At 39.6% G+C, this 26,552-nt stretch overlaps 1 protein-coding gene across 1 annotated transcript; it reads left to right on the forward strand.

Annotated features, from left to right (window-relative positions):
* Positions 1 to 268: 268 nt before the first annotated feature.
* cdh16 (cadherin 16, KSP-cadherin) lies at positions 269 to 25,436 on the forward strand. Its single transcript, XM_070910235.1, has 17 exons — positions 269 to 313; positions 421 to 519; positions 1,963 to 2,097; positions 2,353 to 2,482; positions 3,155 to 3,313; positions 5,953 to 6,149; positions 10,687 to 10,812; positions 12,482 to 12,632; positions 13,662 to 13,874; positions 14,970 to 15,046; positions 17,309 to 17,500; positions 20,650 to 20,891; positions 20,998 to 21,128; positions 21,560 to 21,799; positions 24,122 to 24,238; positions 24,965 to 25,081; positions 25,336 to 25,436. Exons 1-17 carry the CDS (start codon positions 269 to 271, stop codon positions 25,434 to 25,436), a joined length of 2,472 nt encoding a protein of 823 aa, XP_070766336.1.
* Positions 25,437 to 26,552: the final 1,116 nt, after the last annotated feature.

Raw genomic sequence — 26,552 nt, forward strand, 5'->3', positions numbered from 1 at the left:
AAATTGCATAATCATTGCATCGAACTTGATTTTAGCTTAAGGTTTTACCTCCGACTTGGCTTTAATGGTCTTCTGTAGCACTGACTGGGGGCTCAGCTGTTGCTTTAAACGGCTTTGTTGGTAGTTATGCATTTAAATCTGTATATAATCCGTGTGTATGAAAGAATTCCACGGTGGTGAATCAATAACAAGGCAGAAATTGTGTTGATTGTTGGTCTAAGGCCATGTGATTTGAAATGCTGTGAATATGCCACATTTACAGGGACTCATGGCTGACAGAGGAGCTACACCAATGCTCATCAAAGCTCTCATAGTAAGATGTTGTCGTCTTTTATTACTCTTAACTGTCATACTCTGATCATTTAGCAAATGACTGCATGATCAATGTCACTAAGACACACTTAATATCTTGTTTGGCAGTTGGTGATACTTTACACACTTGCACCATGTTCTGGGGCAAATGTTAAAATTGGTGTCCCTGAAAACTACGATGGTATTTTCCCATGGTATCTAGCCAAGGTAAGTCTTTTCAATTTACTTGAATTTACCAAACAAATGTTTTTCTTGCGCTCATAGCCTTCTGATAAGAAATTGTATGTGTAGTTCTTATAAATTCCCCAATCTTACAATCTTAACCTTTTTTCCAAATATTACCGTGGCGACTAGAGCATATACATTTAAGTGGAAGATCTGCAAAAGTGTACAACACTGAGTGGGAGTTTTTATTTTCATATGTCATATTTATAAATATAGTATTTTGAGATGCAGGTTGACAGCACCTTTGAGCCTACATGGCAAACAAGCATCAATAACTGTTGGAAAGTTCTAAAATCATACTTCCACTGAGGAGTCCTCAACATTGAATAACTAAATGTCCTCAAGATTAAATCAGGTAAAGGAAAACATCTCCTACCAGCCTTTTGAGCCAGTTGATCTTTTAGTGGTGAAGAATGTGGTGAAAAGAAGATGAAGATGGCTAGTAAGCCAGAATTACATCAGTCTCTCTTTCTCAATCTTCAAGGTTGAAGATGCGTGAACATGCTGCCGTCATCACCATCACTAGACTATAATTGGAGTGTTCACAGGGCTTTTCAGGCATCAGACCCAGCCTCTGCATTCAGCCCAACCGGGGGAGGGGGGTTCATTCATACATATCACTCAGACATCTTCTGGATTGTGCAACAGCATGAGTATCTTAATTGGTTATATTGTGACGTCATCATATCTTGTATGACACATAGTCATATTTTCAGTCTTTGTGTCAGACTGAGTGTCATTAACACTCTTCAAATAGCACGTTAATGGCCAGAATGGAGAAGTTGGATAATAACCCCACTTTGTGTTAAAGATGGAAAGGACATAAAAATTGCTCCAGATGTGTTCAAGGTAAAAGCTCTCAGAGACAGCTACACTTGTCAGTTCTTCTATTTTAACTACTTGAATGATCAATTTTGCAAAGAATACAAAGCACAAAAGCACTGCAAATGTTATTCATCATCTTGTAGTACTGTGAATGACCAGCCCCAACACACCACTGGCTCTAAATATAGACCATTTCTTACTACTTTTCAACTTCCCTACCTTGTCTGTGCAATCGGCCCAAGCCCATTTATTCCCACTGAAGACATAAACCTTTAAAAACAGGTCCCAACTATGTTGTTTAATTTATTAACAGCTCAGTAAGTAATTAAAAATAATGGTGTATGTGGAACTTGAAATAAACTACAGTGCCCATGTGGTAATTAGAGAACATGTCTGTGCAACATAGTATATGTTAATAATTTGTTTTTATTAATGTTTTTAATCGTTTTTTAGACAACAATGGAGGTCTATGGCCTACAGGAACAAGCAGTAACTACCCTGTCTGTCCAGTCCTCCTACACTTTAGTGTTTGTGCATAGGTCTTGCTTTTAAACAGGAACACACACTGATGTTTTGTGAATCTTGCTCTGTTCTGTACAGCTCCATAGCCTGCCAGGTAATTACAGTGACCTGGTGGTAACAGGGGATGACGAGGGGATATTCGGAGTCGACGCTCAGTTTCTATATGCTCTAAAACCACTGGACAGAGAGAAGCAACCATCTTACTCTCTGCAGGTAGCTTATCATATCGTGTCATATCATAGTAGTGATAGCAATTTTCCATACATGTCTTCGCTGATGAACAGTTGTTACAAAATCATTAATTCAAGAAGCATCAAATTCACTCAATTAGGTATTCATATTCTTACTTGTTCATCATGTGAGGTTCATGTGCTTATGTTCAACAATGCATGACGAATGAGTCACTCTTTAGACTGTCATGCGATTCTCATGGGAAGGCTGCATGCTGTGTTTGTGCGTGCACTGCAGGTGTCCTTCAGAACATCAGTGCACCGTCAGAGCTTCACAGTTGAAGTGTGTGTCATTGACAAGAACGACAATGTGCCCACTTTCATCGAGGAGAGCATGAGGGGCAGCGTGCAGCTCGGGCTTCTCAAAGGTACGAGCACCTTGAGCTCTAATGTCACCGTGTTGCACAACCTTTTTCAGTTTGCGTCACATTTGTCAGTCCTGCTACATGGAATACGAAAACTCATTCAATTTTGCCTAAACAATGGAAAACATGCCTAATGTATCCCTGCAATTGAACCTTAACCTCAGTTTTAATAGGATTAATGATGTGGCAAACAGCATCATTTTGACAAAAAAAAAACACTTTTCTGCAAACTGGCTTAGCAATCACATCAGCTCAGATACAATACTCCAAATGTATTGTTACTCGAATGAATTAATGTGCTCTGTTTGTTCTTGGAAAAACAAAAAAAACACTGTTAATAGAACATGAAAACTGGGGCTGCAGAACCCCCAACAAAAAAAATATTTTATAGCTTTTTTATATGTGTGGTTTAGTTTTGTCATGAGAAATGTCATCTGACTTGAAGATGTTATGTATTCTAAATTGCTCACAACCAGCTCTCAAACTATTTAATAATGGTTGACGATATTATTGCATCACGTTGTCCTGTGTGCAGGCATTTTGTAGCTCATCTTTTAATTCGGATACCAATATACTTTAACCTATAGAATTAATGTGCTTTGAGCTGGTGGCGGGGAGAGATGTCTTTGACACAGAAGGCAAGATTTTTGACTCTGCACCACCTGTGTCTCTCAGGGATCCCATTCATGCAGGTGGAGGCGCTGGATCGCGATGACCGCAACACTGCCCACGCTGAGCTGCGGTTCAGCCTCTTGGAACAGACACCCAGGATTCCCTCCAGCCAAATGTTCTTCATCAACTCCATCACTGGAGAGGTTTCCCTCACTGAGGAAGGTCAGTCCCAACTAGTGACTGCAGGGAAAGACGTTAATGTGATACTTTGTTTGTCCCCAAGTTTTGCTTTCTCTTTTCTTTGTTGCATGTTAGCAGTGTTAGAACAAGCCACTTAGTTATGGATCCATTAGTCTTGTTTTCATATCCCATCAGTTTTCATTAACACTGCGACAAGTGGAAGTTTAGAATCAGTGCGGCCATTACATACACTATATTGCCAAAAGTATTCACTCACCCATCCAAATAATTGAAATCAGGTGTTCCAATCACTTCCATGGCCACAGGTGTATAAAATCATGCACCAAGGCATGCAGACTGTTTCTACAAACATTTGTGAAAGAATGGGTCGCTCTCAGGAGCTCAGTGAATTCCAGCGTGGTACTGTGATAGGATGCCACCTGTGCAACAAGTCCAGTCGTGAAATTTCCTCACTCCTAAATATTCCACAGTCAACTGTCAGTGGTATTATAACAAAGTGGAAGCAATTGGGAACGACAGCAACTCAGCCACAAAGTGGTAGGCCACGTAAAATGACGGAGCGGGGTCAGCGGATGCTGAGGCGCATAGTGCGCAGAGGTCGCCAACTTTCTGTAGAGTCAATCGCTACAGACCTCCAAACTTCATGTGGCCTTCAGATAAGCTCAAGAACAGTGCGTAGAGAGCTTCATGGAATGGGTTTCCATGGCCGAGCAGCTGCATCCAAGCCATACATCACCAAGTGCAATGCAAAGCGTCGGATGCAGTGGTGTAAAGCACGCCGCCACTGGACTCTAGAGCAGTGGAGACGTGTTCTCTGGAGTGACGAATCGCGCTTCACCGTCTGGCGATCTGATGGACGAGTCTGGGTTTGGCGGTTGCCAGGAGAACGGTACTTGTCTGACTGCATTGTGCCAAGTGTAAAGTTTGGTGGAGGGGGGATTATGGTGTGGGGTTGTTTTTCAGGAGCTGGGCTTGGCCCCTTAGTTCCAGTGAAAGGAACTCTGAATGCTTCAGCATACCAAGAGATTTTGGACAATTCCATCCTCCCAACTTTGTGGGAACAGTTTGGGGATGGCCCCTTCCTGTTCCAACATGACTGTGCACCAGTTCACAAAGCAAGGTCCATAAAGACATGGATGAGAGAGTTTGGTGTGGATGAACTTGACTGGCCTGCACAGAGTCCTGACCTCAACCCGATAGAACACCTTTGGGATGAATTAGAGCGGAGACTGAGAGCCAGGCCTTCTCGTCCAATATCAGTGTGTGACCTCACAAATGCGCTTCTGGAAGAATGGTCAAAAATTCCCATAAACACACTCCTAAACCTTGTGGAAAGCCTTCCCAGAAGAGTTGAAGCTGTTATAGCTGCAAAGGGTGGACTGACGTCATATTAAACCCTATGGATTAAGAATGGGATGTCACTTAAGTTCATATGCGAGTCAAGGCAGGTGAGCCAATACTTTTGGCAATATAGTGTAGTTTGTCTACTCAGTACCTTTAAAAAAACACATTTAAGGGATTCTAATCAAAAATGTTCTTTGTTGATGTGTTAAAATAACATTATTGGTATCTGCCTCAAAAATCCAGTATTGGCAGGGATCTAATATCAAATGCAGCGCCAATTTGGAAACAAGCTCTGGCCTAGATAAAGTTTATGAATGTGTCAAGAGGAGCTTTGATGTTATGCAGAGATGTGAACCCTCTCTTTAAAAGGCCTAATACTTGTAAGTCACTTACTACATTTGTTAAAATATGATATCAAAATGGGAGAAAAGCTTGAAAACGAAATGGTTCACCAATATATCCTGTAAAAGCCGAACATTTATTATTTTGTTATTTCAAAGAAAAAATACCATTTATCTCGTTATGGTTGGAGTTACATGACATTCAACCTTACTGCATGTTGTATATGAAATAAAATACTAATAATGTATTTAAATGTGATGCATATGTTGACCAATAATACGACGAATAAGACATATGCATACTGTACACACACATACTTACCTTAGATGTAGTGAAGTCCTGTATGCTGGTGCTATTTCTGTAGCTCTGGTATTGCCCTTTGTTACGGCTCAGCGGGAGCTGGATGACTTTCACGGCCCCTTCCGGCTCACACTGCTGCTGCTGGTTTCCACAAAGCTTCATAGTGGCAGTGAAAATTGTCAATTACCTCCATGATTTTCCACTTTATTTTCAGGCCAGCTGTAACTGATGGTTATGATTACCTTTCTAGTGGGCGGCTTATGTTATTTATTTTCCATCTTAGCAAGAAATTGAAAATTAAGTGATCAATACAGCTCAGATGGCTAAGAAAAGATGTTAAATTCAGCGGGCAACGTGTGTAATGTCTCAGTTATCTGAAGGAGAATTTAGTCCATTAGTCCATTATGTGTTTCCATAAGCCATCACACAATTATATGGACTTTGTTAGTATTTTTTCCTTGTTTGTGTCTTTTTAATGTTGTTATTTTTCTTTGCATGACTTGTTCCTCACATACTCATACTCAGACATTGCACGCATACACTATTATGTCATTGAACACAGCACAATATATACTGTAGATGTCTTTGTAAAAGAGGTTAGTTCTGAAATGTAATTGAAAGGGTCATTTCGAAATAAGGCAGTCTTGTATCATCTATCCCACTGTGACCACCAGGAGCCTCGACTCTGGACCCAGAGATGTGCGGACGTTATAAGCTCTCAGTTATGGTGAAGGACATGGCTGGGAAGGCGAATGCTTTCTTCACCACCGGCATTGTTACTGTTGAGGTGACTGGGAACACCTGGGCATCGCCCGACCCTGTGCGACTTCAGGAGAACCTGCCAGGCCCTTACCCCATCCCCATCTCACAGGTGATGCAGCAAAACCCTGATCAACATGTATTGACTCTGAAACACTTTGTGACAAATCCACCGCTTGAGCACATGAAGTGTTTTACCCATCTACATTAAAACCACTTTTACTTATTTGATTTTTAACATAAATCATACAAACAGCTTGGGGTAAGTGGTGACTTTATTGTTAATGCAGTTCCAACTGCCAACTATCACATTACAATAATACAAACTCTGTCAATAGCCTGGACTGAGTAAAGTGGCATCATATTGCCAGTTGCTGTTTTTAGTGGCTCTTGGGTCCTCCTAAGTGACCAAATACTGAATTATTGATGCTGTCCAAATGCCATGGATCCTTTCAGGCTACCTCCTGACTGAGTCACTTTAACTCCCATAATCACTCACTCTCCCACCCACCAACCACCACCACCACTCTGAGGGGTATCATACAAACTGAACAGCTTAAAGGCAAAATCCCTAAAATAGACTTCACATACGGTTTGTTATTTAAATCATGTACAGCTCAGAATAGATATTTTAGTATTTCATGTCATACAGAGAAAAAGTCTTTTTGACATACGTGTCTACTTAATATCTCAACTGTTATGTAACCATGAAATCTGCTGTGGCAAATTCACTTATAAATCCATCAACAGAAAATTAATCAGCAGCTATTTAGATAATCAATCAATAACCTAAGTCATTTTTCAAGCAAAGTTGCCAAACATTCTCTGGTTCCATCCTCTTTTGCTGCTTTCCTCTGTTTTATATATATATATGTATATACTGTATATAACTTTAAACGAAATATATTTGGGTTTTGAACTGTTTGTTGGACATCTGAAGACCTCATCTTGCACTGTGGAAAACTGTGAACTGCATTTTTCAGTATCTTCTGGCACTTTTTAGACCAAATGAGTAATTGATTAATAGAGAAAATAAATTGACAAATCAGTTGATAATGAAAATGATTGTTAGTTGCAGCCCTACATGCCAATAAAGTTTGTTGAAATTGAAAATTGGAAATTAATAACGGAACAGCCCCTAAGAAGCTACAACAGTAACCATGGAGATTTTATGAGGATGTAGGAACATTTTCAGATCTGGAAACCCTATGTTCAAATAAAATTTAAGATGTAGCCTCTCCCTCAAAGAGTCAGTCACTATTTCAGTGTGGACAGACTCCAAAAAGTGTCACCTGATAATATGTGATCATCAACCAATGCTTCTGGTCAAAAGAGACAGTTTTAATTTTAATAGGAGTTAACACTACTGTCCTCCATTCTTGCTGTATTGTGATGTAAATTCAGTGTAAAAGTTTCCCTCAGGTTCTGGTAACATATCACGGTGTCCGTGTCTTAGTATTGTCTAACCTTTTGGTTGTTATAATAATAATATTAGCCGTATCAGCTACATGTCTATAAATAATTCAAAAGCCCTCAGAGGTTTTGTAACACATGGAAAAAAAACAGCTAGCCGAGGCAGTTATCTTTTATGAGGAGATTTTACAAATGTACGCCTGCACTGAAAAAAATAAACTTTATTCATTCACTACTGAGAACTGTGGAGACAAAGAGGCTCGTGGAGCTGACTGTGATGCTGAATTAAATGTGTTGTGCAGGTTCTGAGAGTCGCTGTGGCCAGTAGGTACATCACAATACCTCCCCCTCCTCCTTTTTTCTCCCACCTCCCCCACACTCGCCCTCAGCCTCTCATCGCTCCTGTTCTAACAGCCCCTTCCACCCACTGAAAACGTGTGGATTCACAAGTGTAGGCACATTACATTTTTTTTTTTTTTCATATTTTCAAAGGCCAGTTCAAATCTTTTTGTCTTGTGGGTTTAATATCTAATAACCAATACTATAATACACAGCTTGGTGACTTTGAAAGGATCATTTATTTTTATTATTTTAATATCAATGAATAGCATCTGTGCCTCTATATGTAAATGAGGTGATGTGAAAATATTTCACTGAGCAGATTTCCTCCGCTCTCATTTCTAAGGAAAAATGTGTCAAAAAAGTGAGAAATGAAGCCTCTATTGTTCCACCACTGAACCGTCTACATTAAAACCATTTAGTTACAGTGTGCCAATTGTCCCCATCCAGAATCTAAATCACACAAAACTGGATTATGTTAACATGGATGTTTACTTGGGGGAAGCCTCATTTCGCCCACGTTGAGTGATTGCACTGCTGTGCTCAGTAGGTGGTGGGACTAACCGCTGTTATGACACACACAGATAGTCATGTCCAAGAACCCACTCTATGGATCTCACCTCCCCTACTGTCTCAGATAAATGGAGCAGTCATGTCCACATCCACTCATCTGTAACAAATGTTGTCTTTTACTTGCGCTGACATCGTCCATGGTGACAGCGTTTTGACAGACGCTGAAATCAATCTTCTGCTTTGCGTACTTTATGCATTTCTTCCATCATCCTTCTCTGTGTAAAAGTTATAAAACTAAGTCTAGATTGCTGTTGTGATCAATTTGACTGATCCTGCAATCAGATCAAAACAAGCTCTGGCCGTAATTTGAAATATAAAATCCAGGCATTTGTTATCAGTACTTTTGCGTCATTGGGGCTCGGGAGGTTAATTTCAATCTGTTATCTATGGCATGTTTCTGATTGGCTGCCTAAAACTTTGATTATGTAATGCAGTCAGTAGAACTACTTGAACTCAGTAATGCAATCTATTGAGATTTTGGAGTGGAAGAGAGGCCTCATTGCCTGTGAATGAATGAGTCAAGGCTCTTAACTGCATTGAATTGTCAGCTTTCACAGTCCTGATTATTTGTTGCAGAATTAGTTTGAGCCCCACTAGACCTTCGTCATGGCCTCATAATCACTGTTCAATATTACAAATAATACTTGTATCAACGTGGTGCTTCAGCTAAACATTAGTCATCAGAGGTGATCTCATGTTGGTGTGAATAATGCCAACATTAAAGCCGCTATAATCAATATTTTAATGTTAAAAACAATTGATCACATGGCTATGTGTATGAATATGTAAATAATCAACTGTTCAGTGACTTAATCGCCATCTCAACTTTAAAAGGTGAAAATATGTCAGTGTTTTGTTTACAGCTTGTTTATGCTGCCCCCTCAGTGGCCAAAAAATGAGTTATGGCAGGTTTAATGTTTCAAACTCTCCTTCTGTCTCTCTAATACTTTTATTCTGCCTTCCATCCAAAAGACACACTGTAATTGTGTCTGTCACTGGCTAAAGTCAACATTGACTGTTATTTCTAGATTTGAATATTGATGATCTTACAGACAATAAAAATGCCTCTGCTCCCTTCCCCTTTTTTCAATATCAATATCACATCATATCTGTATTTTAGAGGGCAGCAACTAGAGATTATTTTCATTATTGATTAATCTGCAGATTATTTTCTCAATTAATCTGCACATTATTTCTTAATTAATCTATTGACTGTTATTTTTAACAAAATGCTCATTATAATTTCCCAGAGCCCAAGGTGACATATTACAATTGCTTGTTTTGTCCAATTAGCACTCCAAAATCAAAAGATATGTAGTTTAATGGCAAAGAAAGCAGCAACTCCCCACATTTGAGAAGCTTCAACCAGCAAATGTTTGGCATTTTTGCCTGAAAATGGACTGAAACGATTAATTGATTATCAAAATAGATGGAAATTAATTTGTCAATCAAGAAATAGTTTCAGCTCTGATATTTTAGTATGTCCCTTGTACTCTTTTCTGTTATCCAGCAACTGATTAATCTCCAGTCCACAGTGTCTTGCAGAAAAGCACACGCAGACATGAGGTGCTCTTGACGTAGCTCAAACACAAGCTATCAGAGCGTGCTCAAAGACTGACAGAGGCAAAACAGATGACTTCATAGATGTTTTGTATAGAACTTTATATAGAGCGGCCTGTGATCATTAATCAACTCTTTAAACATATCTCTTTAAAGTTCTGAGGTCTAGAAACACACCATAACACTGAGAGGCAGCCAGCTGTGTGAAGCTGCTTTGTGTATACAAAAGCATAGTGTTTGGGCAGCCATCTCCAAAACAAGGGAGGAGTGTGTGACAGTGAGTTGAGGAGATACACATGCCCTGGGTGTGCATCAGCTGTGCTGCGGCTGGGCCCCTCTCCTTGTTGGGTGCTGTTTGATGGCTACTAGGGCCCTTTCAGCCCCACTGCACAGCCCTCTGTCAAGGGCTGTAAAGCAGAGTGGAAAATCCCCTTCAGCCTGCATAGTTAGTTTTGGCTGTGCTCTCTGTTCCACATCATTGTCAGTGCATTTGGTTGGCTCCTTATCATGTAAATAAATGGTAGCTTAGCTTTGTACTTAAACATCATGCAGGCCCTGCTGAATAGCTTTCTAGGTTTGTACTGCATGATCATTTTCCTATTGCACCCAGATAAAAAAGACTTATTATTACTATACTACATTTGGTATTAAAATGTTAGTCATGTTTCGGTTTACCACATTTATATATATACAATTTTGTATTGTATTGTATTGTAAAATGTTTTGTTGTGTGTGTGTGTGTGCCTATGTGTACGTTTATGTAGGTCAAATGGAGTGGAAGTCAGGCAGAGTACAGTCTGGAGGGGGAGTTTCCAGAGATGCTCTTCACCATCAGCAGAGAAGGAGTCATTTATCTCAACGCCCCTCTGGACAGAGAGACACAAGACCAGGTCTGTATAACTGCAAGCTAAACACCTCCAGCACCTAATAATAAATGTCAGTTTATGATTACTGTTTAAAGTGTCTAAACATTAGGGCTGTAGGTGCTACACTGTTCCTTTATGAAACACAGAAGGCTTTATTTCTATGTTTGAACTCTGTGATTGTTTGACAATAAATGAGGGCAGTTGTCCTATAATCTTTATGTAACGTTTGCTCTAATTTAAAAGATCATTATTTTCTGGTTCTCGCACGATCCTCTGTATTAAAACTAACAGAATCGCATGTGGTATGTTGGGCTACTTTTCTCTTCTCAAGTAATTTTTAGTGGATTTCATTCACTTTTTAATCATTTTCACCCACTGATGACTGGGAACAAGACAGCTAATTCAAAATGCTGAAGAAGAACAATATGAAGTGACAGATATGATGGCGCTAAACGCTTTCTCGTGTTGTTCATTAAAAGAAAACACCTATTTTAATTATTCTAATCCTAATTTCCTTATATTACTTACATCTTAATTATCTTTTAATTAAAGGGACCCTGGTACACGTTATTGCAACAGAGCAGAGCACTGAGCACAATCTATTTTTAAACCGAACAGAGGTAATTAAGGAACCAACCCAAAACCTGAAAAGCAGAGCTATGTTCCTTGTTATATCCTACCTGTGGCAAAAAAAATAATTGTATTATAACGACTATAAAGTTAAAAGCCTCATTTCAAATTTTGTTCACTTCAGGCTAAGGCTGTGAGAAGGATCATTATTGTGGTAGGATTACAAATTAAAGAGCATTTGTTTGCACTTTACTCTTGAGTTCTGCACACAACTTAAGCTCCTGAGAGCTTTGAATGGCTCACTGAACAGTATATTCTGGCACAAATGTTCAAGTGGCCAAAGAACAACACAGAGGGACTGAGCTACATCAGTGGATGGGATTAGTGTTTAAACACATGCTTCCAGCATATTGCAATTTGTGTCTTCTGTAGTTACCATTTAATGGAAGGTTGAAAATGCTTTAACAGCCTGATACCTTATGGTTTTCATTTAGTCTGTAGTTGACAGGAATAACAGACAAAATAAGATAAATTGTGCTACAACATCTTTCAGGACATTGAAATGTATTAGTTTTAAAAGATACATAACTTTGATTAAAGTATGCTCAGAAGAAAAAGAAAAGAGGAAATTGTGGAGCAGATATAAGCTTTTTGCTGTTTTGCTACCCCTAGTGATTGAAAGGTTGTAGATGCATACCATCACTCCAAAAATGATTGATAATCTGCCACTAAATGCCAAACATCTCTTGTCTGAATACAGCTTCATCTATCAGTCTGTATTCTTTATGAGTGATGGTGCTGATGGGGCCTTTTCACATTGTAAGTTTCATGATCCCACCTGAGGTGCAGAATGATGAATAATTTAGAGATACCTGCTTACCCCTATTGCAGGATCCTATCACATCACGCATTGGGTAGGGTCTACCAGTCTGCAGCAGGGCCAGTTTATCCTTTTCATAACCTACTATAGTGTATATGTAAGTGCCATACAGCTGAGGTCACAATGTAAAAGTACCACACCAGCCTAGCCAGTTAGGGTTAGATATGACCAGATATGTCTAACCACTCTGTGTCTTTGATACTCTGGAGGCAAAACATTGTGTTTCTTTTTTTGCCTTGTCAGTTCCAGATCAGCATTGTGGTTGAGCGTCCAGATGGCCGAGAGATTGCCAAGCCTGTGGAGTTGAGGGTGATGGTGGGCGACGCCAATGACAACAGACCCACCTTTCCACAGGCACAGTACCATACTGTGGTCAAGGAACTGGCTGCTCGAGGTAACAGGCAGCTTTGTTATATATTTGAGCAGTTTCGAGGAGTATTGGGAAAATGTTTTGTAAAATGTGTTTATATGAGTCTCACTTTTGCTACTCCAACATGTGTAAGAATATACTGTCCAAAAGTGCCCTGACTAATCCGTTTACAGTAGGATATGTATTTATTGCATCACAGAGGTGATGTTTTAAGTTAAAATCCAAAGCAAAACTAACATTTTATAGTGTCAATAGTCACAGTGTTTGCATGAAAAAAAATACTTTGACTAACTGTATACACTCAAACTCTCAACATAGTCTCAACTCCTTTTTTTAAAATGTCTAATTACTGGTGAAGGTAGGGATCATCATAAAACAACACAGTGAGACCACTGAATAATCCTTTGTCACAATGATTCTATAATGGGAATACTGTTTCACAACAAAGTAGAGGAAACACTGGCTGGACGGGATGTTGCAGTGATGAAAGGGCCGAGAGTGCCAGATACCTTTTGTGAAAGCAGATTGGGATTTTTGCCAGGACACGGGGGAAAGCACCATCGCTCCTGTCCATGCTCATAAAAAGCACATGGTGTGTTGTAAAAGCTTTTTTGTTGATGCTTTAAAACGGTTGATTCTGGGAAATGAATTAGACAGGACAATCTGTTAATCTAAATGGAATCACTGAGTGAGGATTAAATGAGAAAGCTATTGTTATAACCCCCCTCACCCTCATTCCCATTCAGTGTGCTATGTGACTGTACCTTATGCAGAGAGAAAATCTGAAAAGCTTGGCTTTATTACAGAAACTCAGAAAACCTCTCTGAAGTGTTTTGTAATCACTGAAAGTTGTTTGTCTGAGTCTAATTTAAACATTTCGATATTACAAATTCAGCGACTAGAAAAACAAAAATTATAGGAGAAAAAAATTAGCATTTCTAAAAAACTTAATGTTAAAATTCTTAAGAGATCTTATGACTGTAAATCGGTTAGATGTTCTTGCCTTTCAGAGGGCCCGACTTTACTGTTTTTTACTGGTGAATCTTTCCCCAGGGACAGAAATCCTGACAGTGCAGGCAGCCGATAATGACGATCCCAAGACGGACAACGTGCGGATCTTCTACCGTTTAGTTGGACAAATTCCAGAGAGTCCTCGTGCCCTCTTCAGAGTGGACCGTGACTCAGGGGTCATCTCCGTCCAAGCAGACAGTATGGAGGGCACAGCGCCTCAATACACCCTCACCATCACCGCTGAGGATGCCAAAGGTGACTTTGGATCCATGCAAAATGCAGCCTCCGTCATATTGTGATTTTCCCTTTGCAAATGCCATTTTAACTGTGACTTGTTTCTTTATTTTTATGTACTGTTGCTGAAGTAAGACATTATGTTGGGAGGAATAGAACATTAGAGATAAAGGTAATTTGTTTTTTATCAAATAACCGGAAGGCCAGTATTGTTTTTATTGATTTCTAGGAAGTAAAAGTCACTGGGCTTTTGAGTTAAAATACAAACTATTCAGAAACACACATACACAACTATTAAACATATAAAATGGAAAATTAGCAAGTAAAATTATTTTTCTTAATTATTGTTTTAACATCTAGTTTACCTTTTTACAAATGTTATCTATGACAGTAACAATTTCATCATTATAAGAATGAGAGAAAATGCTTCAGTTAGAGAATATCTTTGTACACAAACAAAAAAGGGTGAGAACTTATTTATACCTACGTATTTCTCCTACTTCCTCCATCTATGCTTCTACTATGTACTTTTGGCTGCAAATTGGAAAAACCTAATTTGTGGTAGAAAGCTAAATTAAGTATTCCAGTATGAAAGTAGTGCATCCCTAAAATAGACAAGTTATTTAACTGGTGGTGGCGTAGACTACATGGCCAATCACAGTGTCCATTAAATGTCAGTCATAATAAAGAAATAGGTGGCAATCAAGCTGCTAGTTGTTGTGAGGACATTACGTTTAAGGTGCCAATCAAGAGGAGAGATAGAGAGAGAGAAAAGAAAGCAGTGATAAAAAAACAATTATAAAGCAGTTAGTGTGCCAAGGAGTAACATAACGTACGTATATGTAAAACACTGCAGCTTTCGTAATGACTGACACATCAAAAGTTTATTAGCTTTGTGAGCTAGTGCGTCAGTAGCGTCGTTGACACTATGGTGTCCAGGGGACGTATGTATGCTACTGTAGCCTCTGGGGTGACAGATGAAGTGGTCTGCTTGACGCATGGATCAGGGTGTGATGGAGGCAAGACGAGGTACGCGCCGTTCCTTCAGCATACTTCATGTGTGTGATGGGCTGACCCTGACTCACTAACAGAAGCTGTGATGATGTTCCCTGGCAGGTCTCAACAGTTCCTGCACTGTGGTTGTGACGGTGCAGGATGAGAACAACAACCCACCAGTCTTCTCCCAACATGAGGTACGAGAGCACGTGTTCAAACAGACACACAAACGAGACACACTTCTGATGCAAAAGGTCTGCTCAGGACATGATGAACAATACCTTGGGATAAAAGGCAGGCCAAACATCACAGGCCATCATAAGTGGCTATTGGACTGCGGACTGTGAATCCGCTCTGCAGGTCACTGATCTAATTTTCCTGGCGGGGAACTGGATATGCCCTCTAATCTCGGGCTTATAGCGATGGCACCATGTTACTGGAGGAGTTTTATTCAGTTCTTTGTACTCTAAGTGGACTGTGTTTTCAGAGTTTAATCTGATAAAGCTTTCTTTGGAGGGTAGTTTCCACTCATTTATTCATAGTCAAATCTACATCATGATTACACAAGGATATTCAATGACATTAACATGTTAGAAATGATGTAAGAATCAATGTCGTCATAGGAGATTTGTGCATCAGCACAAGAGAAAAGTGACTCTCCAGCCAGAATATTTTAAACATACACTCCCTGCTTGAAAGGTGGCTGTAAAAAGTTCATCGTTTTTTTCTTTTTTTCATGAGGAGCAGTTGTACTCAGAGTCTATTCATGTTAGTTACAATAGATTCCAGTGCTGAAAGGTCTTCACAGCAGACAAAGGAAAGAAATCAAAACATCTACAGAAGCTTGTTTGTGGGGTGGAAAATAAGAAAAAAGAAATCAAAATTAACATCCGCAGACATTTCCCAAACCACTCACAGCATAATCTTCTTCTTCACTTCTTGTTTATATATATGACCTGAGTCTATACCCCCCCAAAAAATGTAGTTCGGTGTTTAAGATAAGCAATTGTGGAGTCCCCCGGTGGCCTAGGGGTTAAGGCGCTGACCATGGTCTTTTTGGCGTAGCTACTGGTATGAAAGAAAACTTGGCTAAAGATAGGCTGTTACAGAAATTGCCCTCACTTTTCACCCACATGTGCTTCATAAAAGAAGAGAGAAAATCCATGAGCGTTGGGAGTTACGTGGGAGAGCCATCATGCTGTGATAATGGGGAACCAGTCTCTGGCTGTTCTCTCTGTCAAACCATAATGACACTGAAAGACGGCACGGACATTGTGAGCTCTGAAGGAACATTTTATTTTGAGGGGGGTGAGAAGGTACTGCCTTTAAATTTAACAGCGGAAATTGGCTGTAGAGCTTTGGCATGAATATCCAGACCAATAACAGGAGACAGTTATAGTTGAATACAGACTTAATAAAATATTGTACAATATATATTTTTTATATGACATCGGTCGTCATGGTATTCTTTATGTTCTTGCTCTGTTCAGTTGACACTTTGTGAATGCTCATTTTCAAGCTGTTACACACAAATGTGCTCACTTGCTCAGATAATCACACACACACACACACACACACACACACACACACAGGCACACACAAAGACAGAGGTGGAAAAAGCTCTTGAGCAGGTCACGCCTGAAGAGTGCAGCTTTTTCCATGGCGATGTGAAGGCAGCGCTATAGGGGGTGATGTGGGAGGCGAGTGGTGACAGGGCTGGGTTCAGCGACCCTGTGGATGGGTCAGCCAGATCAGAGGCATGGCTGCTTCACTAGAGGACATCTGTGAGTGGCAGATTAAACGGCTGTCTAAACACACAGAGGTGTGTGAATAAAGGTTAGTTAACACCGGGAGGGCAAGAGGGGGCAAACATATACTCACATGTAGTCACGCAAAGTCACGACAGTCAGTCATCTCTGACTTATTGACAACCACAACATTAGCCTGTTACTGATATAGATATTCTACTTCTTTCTATTACATGTCTTTGGAACAACTGTTTGATAGCTACATTTTGGAGATCTTTGCTGAAACTTGTGTGTTTATAGATGAGAAAAGAAATTCTGTTGTCAGTATCTTTTAAATTCAAAATATCAGGATCACTAAAGTCCAGTATTGATCACTATAAACAATAAAGTAACATATAATATATATATAGAAATGAGATTATGAGAGCAAAGTAGTAGGTATTATAAGTAGTAATAATACAACTTTTTTTTCCTATTATTTGTTCTCTTTTTGGGTGGGAGGTTTTCCTTTAGAGGTGTCACCACCTCTGATGTGAAATCTGATTTCATCTTCATCTTCCATCTTTCAATCTTTTAAATTGCTAATTAGATTTGTTGTTTGATTATAATTTATTACTGTACATGGGCACACATTTTTACATAGGAGAGTCTTGTCGACAAATGAATGGTTTCTGCCGGGTAATCACACATTGTCCGTCTCCTCCCCATCAGTATGGGCCCTTTCACATCCCAGAGAACGCTCCAGTGGGCACCACAGTAACAGCTGTGCTGGCAGGGGATGCAGATGTTCGAGGAGGAGACAGCTGGCAGGTGGACTACCGTTTAGAGTCTGGAAACGAGGAGGAGGTCTTTACATTAGTGACAGACAAGCAGACCAATGAGGTCTCACTCGTACTCTCAAAGGTAAACAACTCAAACCATCCTGCAACCTCTGTACACACACGTTTGACCATCTTAATGATTACTTGCCACGTATGCCAAGATCAGCGAATAAAAAAAGCTTATTCAGATCACAAAATTCATGTCAAGTCCAAATTACACGGACATGTTGATTGTTTATCTCATGCTGTTTAGAGTATGAGAGAGTACAAACACATTCTCCTCTCAGGAGCACAAATATTAATGTCAAGGACGAGTTTGGCATGATGGCTTGTATCTGTCCTTGGTGTCTGTGCAGTCCTAAGAGATCTTTCACTAGCGGACCGTGTCAAAATGGCAGTCACGTTTAACTCAAGTCATTTTCATGAGGACACCATTTTAATATCACAGTGTGTACATGTGAGGCACCAAAGGGAAGGTTGGCAAAGAAAATCCCAATATGTCAATACTTCAGTCCCACATGCCTCAAATAAAAAAAGAGTCCAGATGACAATAGAATGTTCTAGCCCAATAATCTCTCCTGTCCCCGGGGCGCATCACCCTTCGCTTGCCTCATATAATCCAGCAGGACGTTTTAGGGATGCGTGGGGGAATGAGTGTGTGTCTATCTGTGTGTGTATGCTCTAATGGTCTGCTCTCTGCGCAGAAGTGGGCCAGGCAGGAGACAGTCTATTATTTTCAACCTCTGTGTGTGAGTTGATGAATGTGATTGAGCTGTGAGCTGCACACGCTCCGCTGAGATAAAGCAGGAGATGTTGAAAAGCTAAAAATAAATCTTGTATTATTTCAGATTAACGCACGAGGACTTCTGTTTTTTAGAAATGATAATATACAGATTAAATTCTTGTCTCTTTGAGCAGCTGTGTTTAAACCTCCTGTAATGACCTTGTGAGACATCACCGTAACTAACTTTGCATCACTATAAGAGATAGGGTAGTTTATTTAGTTTACTTTAGTAAAAAATTAAATCTTAAATCCTTCACAAGTAAAGCCCCAGTGGATTAAAACGCACTTGAGCAAATCCTTTAATTCATCACGTTACAGTGTGAGGTCAGCGCCAGAAGGCAGACACATTTCATTATTAGAAATTACACACTACTCACTGCCCAAGTGAATAATTACATTGGGTGAGCAGACACTAATGGCAGTTTACCACACAGGCTAGAGGTAAATGTATAATGAACCAGGGGAAATGAGGGGAATCTAATCAGGATGAAGAGGACAGGAGACATGAGACATAACATCAAATGTAAAACCATTTTGTTAAAGAAAAAAAAAGAAACTTTGTTTGAAGTTTAAGTGGAGCTTGTTGTAACAGTTCAATTAATCATGTTAATGTAGTATTTAACATAAATTAATTAATTTAGATTTGTCAACAAATAAATCCTTTATACGTAATCATCCATTACGAACTAAATGTGTGAGTCATCAGTTTAAAGTGCAAATCCTGTAATGCAAGAACATGTAATCATATGAGAATGATGTTAGAATGGTGCAACTTTAATGTTAGGTAACTTTGATCACATAAATGGGATATTTACTACAAAGAGATTTGTTTTATATATAATTCTAACTCAGACACATGCTTTAAATAATAATGCATAATAATGCATAGTTTTGAATGGATGAGCCAGCAGCACATGACTATATTAATTCTTATTTTGTATTAACAATGAGTCAAATGTCTACGTGAATGTGAAAGGGGTCACTTGTAGTGACAGTCACCAGACTCTGCAGTACCCCTCAGTGGTATGGAGCTTTTTAGTGTCTTTATGGACATTATTTTGGTTTTCTGGCCTCTAACAGCTCTAATAGTGTCATTTGCAGCAGCAGCAGGCAGCCATTTTCAGCGAAAAACCTCAAAAACCCAATGAACCCCCTGTTCAGCACCAAAGGGCAAAGAGACAGTGACAGAGTTGGTGAACACAGTGGAGCATTTAACAGCTAAAGAGCGAGTTATTCCCTCAGGAGTCAGTGGAGAGCAAAACAGATGTAAAAGGAGAGTAAATATTGGTCTTAACATTCATCAGGTTTACAGAAAGATGACTCTAATGTTGCTGTGTAACTGCTGAGTGTGTAAATAAGCAACTGTTTGCTAATAAGTTCACCATATCATCATAAAAGATGATGATGTATCAGCGTTATTGTGGGTTGAAATAAAAATGAGTGTTACCTATTGAATAAACATTACGAATTTAAAACAGTACAAATTTAAAGAACAATCAGTGAAGTTGAGGTCAGCAGCAGTACTTATGCACCCTCCAAGGTCTACATTTCTTCTCCCTGGCAACAGAGACGCACTCAGCCTGAGCAGCATGATGTCAGACAACGCTGGTTTAATAACGTCCTGTTTCATGGGCAGACAGAACACATTTAAGAACACATTGTGCTGTAAACTCTATTATAACTGCAGTTAATATTTCCATACCCCCACTATGAAACTACATTTTTAATCCCTCAAACAAAGTCAACAGGTCGCAGTTACTATTTTTAGTGTCCAGATTACAGTAATCCTATCACTTGAAATCTACTACTCCCAATTTTGCTGCAAAACGTTGGTCCCAAATATAGTACATACTGTACATTCCAGAGCACAAGTAAAAGTGTTAAAGTTTATAGATTTATTTGTTTATTTGTGATTCTCTCTTTTGCAACAAATAGTGTATATATTGAATAGCCTGCAGTGCCAACATAATTTCATACATGTTTTATCCAGCTTGTACAGAAGTATTTATTGCATTGTGACATAGCAGTTGCTCATCATGGAAAGTGTTTCATTAGTGACACAGTGAATCAATTGGCTCATTTTCCTGTGACTAGTGTCTGGTTCATGTTGGAAATACATCTAAACTCTGCCAGTAAATCCTGTTTCCTTGGAAGCAAGATAAGGGGACTGGACCCAGGGACTGTTCTGTGTCCCTCTTCTGCTGGAAAAGACGACATTCTGTCTTTCTTTAACGTGTGGGTGTTTGACTGTCAGAGTGCCTATAAAATGTAATTGAATCCATAGAAATGCAATTACTGGGGCTCCCGGGTAGAGCGCAGACCACGTGTCAAGGCTGAGTCCTTAGTGCAGCGGCCCAGGTTTGAATCCAGCCCGGACTACAAGGAATATTTGTCCCTGTATCCCTCTGTTTGGGTGTGTAATCTCGTGTGTATGTATGTTTTCACAGGTCTTGGACTTTGAGCGTGAGAGTGAGTACATCCTGGTGCTCAGTGCTCAGAACCCAGTGGCTCTGGTCCGTGGTCGATACGGACCTGCATCCACAGCGACAGTCTCCATCTATGTTGACGATGTGAATGAAGGTCCAATCCTGTCTCAAAGCCATTATGAGGTGACTGTCAGAGAGGGCGAGGAACCAGGACGCGTTATCGCCACCATCCGAGGGTACGACCCTGATTCTCACCCAATCAGGTAAGCCTAAGAACCAGTGGATGCTGTAGGAATAATCATCTAGAAGACAGAGGCGTGAAGGACCACAGTTCTAATTTTACAGAGTTGCACATGCTTTTTTGTGCAGATATTCTCTTCAAGGGGACACCAAGAAATACTTTTCAATAGGGAAGTATTCTGGTGAACTAAAGACTGTGCAGGCCTTGGACAGAGAGGAGAACAGCACATACACCATGGAGGTCATTGCAGTGGATGGACGTAAGATCACTTTCATCATTTCATAAATACTACAAATAAAAATATTGATAATATGATTCGGTCTGTGGATTTCTATACACATTCTCTTTAAAGTGACATGTCATTGGACCCAATTTATTTTTCTTTCCATTAAATAATCTTTATGTAACTCCAAATTTTGCACATCCTGCTAATAATTGACAGAACACATGCCTGCACTTACACACATACGAAGGCCACACAGATCTATACAGACAAACAAAGAGTCATAAGAATACAGATGTAGAAGAAGAGACAAAGTTGCAGAGGAGTGAGATCAAGAGAAAGCAGTATGAGTGCAGGAGAACAGAAAACAACCAGCAAAGAAGTTTAGGCAAGGTGAAGAACTTTCTGGAAACAAATACAACATTCAGATGAAGACATCTTCTTCACATCTCTTGTGTTCCTCTTAGGAAACTCTTCCTTATCTGCGTCCACCCTGGTGACCGTCCAAATCCTGGATGTGAATGACAACAGTCCAGTGCTGGTTGGAGACTATTCCTGGAAGTACCTGTGTACGCCTCGCTGGGAGGACCAAGCTCTGGTGCTGGCCTCGCGGGACAGTGATGGGCCACAGCATGGAGGACGACTCAACTTCTCCCTGCGCAGCGATGCCACAGTTCGACGTAACTGGAAGCTAACACCTATCAATGGTGAGGTGAATGCAGACATGGGCCGACCCACGGCACACAATACTAGTCTTATGATAGAAGAGAAAAAGAGTCAGTTAAGGTCATATTGTTAGCATTGTTAGGAGGAAGTACTTTTGTAATTTAATCAATTCATTTTTAATCAGTTATCAAAATGGACACGTTTATAATAATGTTATATATATATTGTGTGTTTCAGTTATGGGTTATTGGGTTTTTCAATCAGCAGTCTCCTGAAATACTTTGTTCTGATTCTGGGTGCCAACATGGTCTCAAAGCCAGCCAGGGTGCTGCTAAATGGATGTAATTATCAGCCCAAATCAGCCCTCAAATCCTAATCAAATCTGGCGACCATTTACAGTGTGGGCCGGAGCTGGCTTACATTTGGTCCTCATACGCCAGAAGACAGCACATTGTGCTGACACTTGACCTGGGTTACCTCTCATTTAAGCCTCAAACTGGAGCCATCACAATTACTGTATCAAATATGTGGAATATGGACAAATGCATACATCATCCCGTAATTTTAGATGGTTTAAGATGGATATGTGAATGTTGTGTCTTCTAGTATGGTGCCATGTCCACTTTGCTAAGAATCAGTCAGCTTCTGAATAATGTAGAGAATAAGGATTATTGGAGGAGACAGGTTGATGTCATCCAGCCACAAGGCTATTCAATGTGACATTTTTAAACACAACCAGTGGACACTGACTTTGCCACAGTGTGCTAAATGTTTTGAGTTACTCTGACTTATATGAATTAAATTAGGAGATATGACATCCGTCAGTACAGATAGTGAAAGAAACAGAGTGATCTGGCCCCTGAAGATGTGCAAATTGCCCTGTTCTATTTTCTTCCTGTATAATTTCTTCAGTCCTATCCCAGATGGGAGGTGTAATTTTTTTGCAGTTGTAAACTGCTTGTGTTGGTCTCATTTAATGAAAACTACTTGCTGCTATGACGTCTGTCATTGAGTCATTCAAACATTCAACCACTTCCCTCTCAGGTTTTTTTTAACTCCGTCTTTCACTCCCCTGTTCCTGTTGGTATTGATTGAGCCCAGCTGTAATTATATCTTCTGTGTAATTTCTTTGGCGTCACCGCTGGGTTCCTGCCAGCTAATGGAGGCTAAAAAAGGATTCTCCCAGAATGCTTTGCACCTGGTCGCAGCCAGTAATGGTCGTACCTATAATGTGTACTTGTGCCAATATAATGTCTGCTGTCGAGCTCCACGGTTTGCATGACACAACCTCAACCTCTCATGAAAAGAGCACCTGTGTGCATGCATGTGTGTGTGTGTGTGTGTGTGTGTGTGTGTCATGGCCATTCATCTCAAGTCTTTCAGAGACTCTCAAATGTGCTATTTTCAAATAACTGACATTTCTTTTCAATGCAGAAAGTCATTTAATGAGGCAGAACATTCTTATTCCACTGACGTCCACTCTTAATGGCTTTTCATAGCAGTAAGAAGATAAATGTGATGTCTACGCTTCCTGTAACACATTTGATAGCATTGTAATGTAAAAATACTTTTTGGTATCACAATCATCCCAGATAGTTCTGGGTAGGAAGGTGGTCACAGATCAAACCAGCGAAAATGTCACATCAGAGGTGAATCAGTGAAGATAGAGGATAAATGCATGAACAGCCTCTCCAGAAGTGCTGCACAGCTCGTGTTTTCCTGACAGACAAATGGAACATGAAGGGGAATGATGGTGAGGAGCAAGCATTGAGTTTAAGACCCTCAGATAAGGGTTCAAACAGCTTGATAAAACACTTCTCTTTACAAGACAGGGCTTTTACGTCATGCAGCCAGGCGTGTATTTTAGACTGATTTACAGAGATAAGATAAAGAGGCACACACTCCAGACCTCCATACACCGCTACATCAGTCTCTCTTACTCTCTGTAGTTATCCACTTGTATGGATGTTTTTTTTGCTTGATTTATTTTCCTTTGGTAGTAGAAATTGTTAAATATTGTGAAGCTGCATGTGATGACCTTTTCACAGTAAAATATTGAAATGTGCACCTTATTTATTTCTCGTCAAAAGTACAACAGACTGCAGTTGTGAATTTGGACCATTTGTTCAGGGTGCTGCTATTGTGCCAAGTTATCGCAATGAGCTTTGATGATAAGTAAATGTAATCAAAACCCAAAATGATATGTCTTGGTAACAATGTCAGGAGTAGCCTTTGACTACTTTTACCTCATCATTCAAGCAAAATGAGAACATGTTTTTGTCTTATTTGTAATCTTGTAACACAATTTTAATTAAATGTCTATGTCTTTTTCTTAAACAACAAATAAGTGTTTTGTGCTTCAGATACTCACACCAACCTGTCCTTAAACATCCCATATCTGGCCCCTGAGGTCTACACTGTGCCCTTCACCATCTCTGACAGCAGCTCTCCTCCCAGGAGCACCTTCATAAACTTGCCAGGTAATGCCGACTGAGCGAAAGCGAGTGCAGGGAGGTTATGGGACAAGAGCGTAGGAACAATCAATAGATATCAGCGCCTGTGTGCCAGCTTGTCCTAGCGCTGTTCTTGTTTAATAATGATGTAATGGGGCTTTACAAATGATTTTTCCAGGCTTGTGATTACACAGCTCTCTTAAGACTGTGTTCTGCCCAGTACAGCACACTGACACCTTATATACATAACACATAACTTCTCATACACAGGTTAGGATAAACTATATGGCTGCGGGAATAAGGTGAAGGTGTACAGAATACTGTCTTTTGGTTTTTCAATGCCTGAGGTATTTGTAGATATATTAGGTTAACTTCTTAGAAACAAGTCACATGTGAAGCATTTGTGAAAATGACATTTTGTGTTCTTCTATATGAAATTCAGATTTCATATGGTACATAACAAATATGATATGTATGAGCAGTTACACATTTTACTTTCACACTGTACGAAGTTTATATTAATTATTCTCTGAATTCCCCAAATAAGTCTTCCATTAATTATAAGCTGAGCAGTGTTTTTGGTTGAAGTAAAAATGTAAAACTTATTTTAAAGAATCAGGCCTCCAAACATCAACAAACACATCTTTCAATGAGTTGTATTTCCTGTTTAGTCAGAACTATTCTGTTATGTGATGTTAAAAAAAGCCCTGATGTGGGAGTTGTTTTTGTTTTCCCTTTTTCTTCTCCTGGTAGTGACAGTGTGTCCCTGCAACGTCAGAGGGAACTGCAAAATGGCTGCCAAGCAGCTGCAGGGCATGCCAACTATTCAATCTGCAGTGGGCATTCTGCTTGGCACCTTTGCTGTCATAGGTAAGCAGAGAGGCTGACAGAAACAGTTTAATGCCACTGCAACATATCAGAAACATCTGTGCAATTGAGAATGCATGATTACCATTCATTTCAAGCTTTAAAACAGTAGTATTTGGTAGTCTTTGTTGCAGGGCCATTGGACTGGATTGCATTAGATTTTTTAAGACTTCATGATACTGTGCATATTCACTATATTTTACAGACAAATAAGCAATAACATAGTGATGTTTTGTTTGTTTTGTTTTTAATTCCAGGAACTATCCTCATTGTTGTATTTGTGAGACTGTCCTACCAGAACCCCAAACGGCCTAGCAAAAGTAACCAGGAGAGAGTTCCCCTGAAGATTTCCATCTAATTAGGATGATACGATCAGTCCGGCTTACTGCCAACTGGCCAACTGGGCCAATGTAACAATGCTTTCAGGGCACTGAATTCATGAAGTGACCATGAATGTCTAAAAATGAATGTATATTTCAGTTATTGGATCAAAGTTCAGATGTACACTGACCTCAAAGCAAAATTTAAGATATTTTAGATTAGTCAAAATGTATGTTGAGCGCTTAGGCCTGTGCCTGGGACACAATGTTGACTTATGTTTTAAGTTTGTCATTTTGTATTGCTATACACCTGTTAATTTGTTTGGTGCCTAACTATTACAACAGAGTAGCAGGGCCATGGTTAGGAAAAAAAGATTGAGAGATTTCAAGAATATAGTCATAATATTACAAGAAAAAGTTGTCATTTTTGAGAAAAAAGTCTTGTATATTCTTGTATATTTTTGACTTTTTATTCTCAAAATCTTTTTTTACTCTAACCTTGGCTCCAATACTCCGTTGTAATTTGCACTGCATGTATCTATTTCAATTCAATTAAATTCAATTTTATTTATATAGCGCCAAATCACAACAAAAGTCATCTCATGACACTTTACAAAATAGAGCAGGTCTAGACCCACTCTTTATAATGTTATTACAGAGACCCAACAGTTCCCACCATGAGCCAGCACTTTGGCGACAGTGGCAAGGAAAAACTTCCTTTTAAGAGGCAGAAACCTCGAGCAGAACCAGACTCTAGGTGGGCGGTCATCTGCTTTGACCGGTTGGGTTTGAGAGAGCGAGAGAGAGGGGGAGAGACAGACAGACAGACAGAAAGAGACAGAGAGAGAGAGATAGACGTAGAGACACAGATAGACAGACAGACAGGCAGAGATGTATGGCACCACTAGCAGTAGAAATAGCAGCTATAATTATAATAATACTGGAAATATGACTGATAATAGTAGTTACAGCTGTAATAGTAGCTGAGATTAATAATAGCAGCTTTAATAGTAACTGTTATTCATTTACAGTATATTAAACACATCTGGTCGTTGGTCATATAATGCTATCACCTTGATTTCTAATTATGATGAATTGTTACAAAAAGATTGTTGTAAAACCATAAATCAGAAGAAACATGCCTGTAAATGCTG

Source organism: Enoplosus armatus, chromosome 1 (assembly GCF_043641665.1).
Source record: "Enoplosus armatus isolate fEnoArm2 chromosome 1, fEnoArm2.hap1, whole genome shotgun sequence".
NCBI lineage: Eukaryota > Metazoa > Chordata > Actinopteri > Centrarchiformes > Enoplosidae > Enoplosus > Enoplosus armatus.

Coding starts and splice junctions, on each gene's coding strand:
- cdh16 (XM_070910235.1), top strand. CDS start 269: ATGGCTGACAGAGGAGCTACACCAATGCTCATCAAAGCTCTCATA. Junction 10,813..12,481: donor ACAGAGAGACACAAGACCAG/GTCTGTATAACT, acceptor TTGCCTTGTCAG/TTCCAGATCAGCATTGTGGT. Junction 21,800..24,121: donor GAAGCTAACACCTATCAATG/GTGAGGTGAATG, acceptor TTTGTGCTTCAG/ATACTCACACCAACCTGTCC.